General features: G+C 58.8%; 1 protein-coding gene across 1 annotated transcript; it reads left to right on the top strand.

The window, feature by feature from the left end:
• The first annotated feature begins 201 nt into the window (after positions 1-201).
• Positions 202-2,001, top strand: LOC125236086. Its single transcript, XM_048142780.1, has one exon. The coding sequence runs from the start codon at positions 202-204 to the stop codon at positions 1,999-2,001; it is 1,800 nt and encodes a 599-aa protein (XP_047998737.1).
• Positions 2,002-3,341: the final 1,340 nt, after the last annotated feature.

Here is a 3,341-nt window from a genome sequence, read left to right as displayed (position 1 = left end):
TCCAAAAGGGCGAACAGGTTGGATTCCGAACGCCACTCAGTCTCGTCGGAAGGAGAAGATTCCCAGAATCCAACGACGACGGAAGCTGAGCCCCAGCGTTCGAGAGGGCGCCCGCCGACGACAGGGCAATACGTCGGCTTAGCGGCGGCACAAAGAGCCCTCAACGCTGCGAAGCGTGAGGCCCTAGAACTTGAGGCGGAGATGGACCTAGCGAGCCAGGCGAAAGTGGCCAGGGAGCTACGGGTGCGCGTCCGTCGACTCTCAGAGTCGTCTTCGGCAGCTGAAGACCACAATAGGTCTGCGGCAGACCTCAGCAAGTCTGTCGCGGCCCAGGTGGCGACCTCGAAGTCCGGCAACCTGAAAGGGACTTACGTCAAGGCTCTCAAGCATGCAGCAAAGGACATCGCAGAGGCTTTTGAGCAACTGAGCGAGCGCACGACGTCGGACGAGACTCGCCAACTACAGGCGGCAAATACTCGCCTGCAAGCCGAAATGGCTGACCTCAGAGAGGAGCTGGCGCGGTTGAGAAAAGAGGTGGAAAGTACAAAGCGGAGAGAGAGCCCCCCACGTGAGACTCTGTCACCGGTACACATGATGGACACGGAAATGCCGGAAACGACGCAAAACACACGACCCTCTACACCTCCTCCAGTGGCAAAGCCACCGCGTGCGAGTCAATCTGCGACTCATCTCGCACCAGACTCTCACGACGAGGAATTCATCAGGGCAGTGTCTCTCCAGGTGGGTGCGATCGTAAGCGCACGACTCGCAGGACTGGAAGCCGAGGGTCGGCTGTTGCCAGCCAAACAACTACGGCCGGCACTGGCAGCGGATAAGAAGAACCAGGCCGCACCGTCGACAGCTTCTTCCGCGGCGAAACCGACTGCCGGTTCTAGAGGGCCAAAAATCATTGATGCCACTAAAAAACCGCAGTCCACTCCAGCTACTGGAGGTAAGAAGAAAACCGCCAGGGCGGCTAAAAAGAACAAGGGTGGGGCTGGGATCCAGCCACAAAAAGAAACACCGGCGGCCCGCGAGCTACCTCCTGCGCCCACTTCCATGAAAGAGGGCTGGAACGTGGTGGCGAGCAAGGGAAGCAAAAAGAAGGGAGCTACCCCATCGCAGCCCAAGGGAAAAGCGAAAGCCTCAAAGCTCAAACCCCCGCGGTCAGCTGCTGTAGTACTGACCTTGCAACCGGGAGCGGCGGATAGAGGCGTCACCTACAAAGAGGTGATGTCAGAGGCGAAAAACAAGGTCCAGCTGGCGGATCTGGATATCTCGGGTGGCCTGCGCTTCCGGCGAGCAGCCACCGGAGCCTGCATCCTAGAAATTCCTGGTGCATCCAGCGGGGATAAAGCTGATAAGCTGGCAGAAGCTATCAAGCAGCAGATTGGCGAGGAAAATGTGCGAGTATCCAGGCCCTCCAAAAGTGCCGAGATCTGCGTCACAGGCCTGGACGAATCCGTCACCACGGAGGAGGTAGTTGCTGCCGTAGCGCGCACCGAAGGCTGTACCCCCGACTCGATAAAAGTCGGGGAAACACGGCAGAGTTTCTCGGGACTCGGTGCAGTATGGGTGCAGTGCCCTGTTGGAGCTGCGCAAAAGGTAGTGTCCGGGGGCCGCCTTCTAGTCGGCTGGGTCTCCGCCCAGGTAAAACTACTGGAGAAAAGACCGCTGCGATGCTACAGGTGCTTCAGGAACGGGCATGTTAGCGCGCAGTGTCAGAATGCTACTGACCGATCCCAAAGCTGCTTCCAGTGCGGGAAGGACGGTCACAAGGCGGCCCAGTGCAGTGCCCCTGCGCACTGCGCTGAATGCGCAGCAGCTGGCAAGCCGTCAGAGCATCGAATCAGTAGCAAGGCGTGCACTGCGCCCAAGTACAAAAATAAGAAGACGACAAAAGCTGCCGAAGTCCCCCGGGTCCCCTCGCAGCTGGTCCCACCACAAGCTATCGAACAGGCTGTGACAGAGGAGGATCCAACTGATATGGTCGTGGGATAAATGGCGACCGTGGAATTTCTACAGGCGAACCTCAACCACTGTGCTAGGGCCCAGGATCTCCTTTACCAGAGTATGGCACAGTGGTCCATTCACATCGCCGTAGTGGCAGAGCCCTACATAGTGCCCGCCCGAGATGACTGGGTTGGGGATCTGGATGGCACCGTGGCCTTAACAACGCGGAGCGCTGCCGGCTCCAATCCATTTAGTCGCGTTGTAAAAGGCCACGGCTACGTTGCAGCACTTGCAGCTGTCTGTGGGGACATGGCAGTCATCGGCATCTACTTCTCCCCAAACAAGAGCCTGGCGGACTTTGAGGGGCTCCTCACAGAGGTCGGTGCCTTAATAGGTCGGCTGCATCCGAAACCGACCATTATAGCGGGTGACTTCAACGCCAAACACCCGGTGTGGGGAAGCCCAGTGACGGACCCACGAGGACGTGCCCTCCTGGAGTGGTCGATAGCCACGAATCTGGCCGTCGCGAACACCGGAACGCTCTGCGGGGCCCGTGAAAGCAGATAGCCTCCGATTTCTCTAGGGCGACCTCTAAGCCTAGCCGTCTTATTTTTCCAACGACGTGGGCTACTGCCGCCGTGGCTAGGATAGAGGCTTCCCTAAAGGTGGCCCCCCGCGCCGCTACCAGGGTGTCGTCTGCGTAACAGATCAGGTTGACCCCACGCAGGACTGCTCCTCGCAGCACCCAGTCATATCCGATGTTCCACAGGAGGGGCCCCAGCACCGACCCCTGTGGAACACCGCACACCATCTCTCTTCTTCCCCACTCGCGTTGCCCAGGGAAGGCCACGACTCGAGACAGGTAGGCCTTCACTATTCGGCTCATGTAATGAGGCACTTGGTGGAATAGTAGGGCCTCATTTATACAGTCCCAGGGGAGGGTATTAAAAGCATTGGCTATGTCAAGGGACACCGCCAATACCACCTCCCCCTGGGACACTGCCTCGTTCGCCAGTCTCTTCACCTGCAGGATCGCGTGGACTGTTGAGCGGCCACTGCGGAAGCCATACTGGCAGTCAGCCAAGTTTGGCCCTTTCGTTGTTAGGTGCTTGATGAGGCGATTGGCGATAATCCGCTCCAAGAGCTTGCCGACCTCATCAAGCAACACAATGGGCCGATAGGCTGACGGCGAGTCAGCAGGACGACCCTCCTTCCTGAGCAACACCAGCCGACCAATCTTCCAGTTGCTAGGGAAGCGACCCTGCTCGAGGCATGAGCTGTATAACCACCGCAGCCTCGGCTCCAAGGCGCCCATCGCCATGACCCACGCTCGACCCGGTATTCCGTCAAGCCCGGGCACCGTGTTTTTTGCGCGGAGTCTGAGAACT

Source organism: Leguminivora glycinivorella, chromosome 18 (genome assembly GCF_023078275.1).
Source record: "Leguminivora glycinivorella isolate SPB_JAAS2020 chromosome 18, LegGlyc_1.1, whole genome shotgun sequence".
Taxonomy (NCBI): domain Eukaryota; kingdom Metazoa; phylum Arthropoda; class Insecta; order Lepidoptera; family Tortricidae; genus Leguminivora; species Leguminivora glycinivorella.
This window is presented reverse-complemented; position numbering and strand designations above follow the sequence as displayed.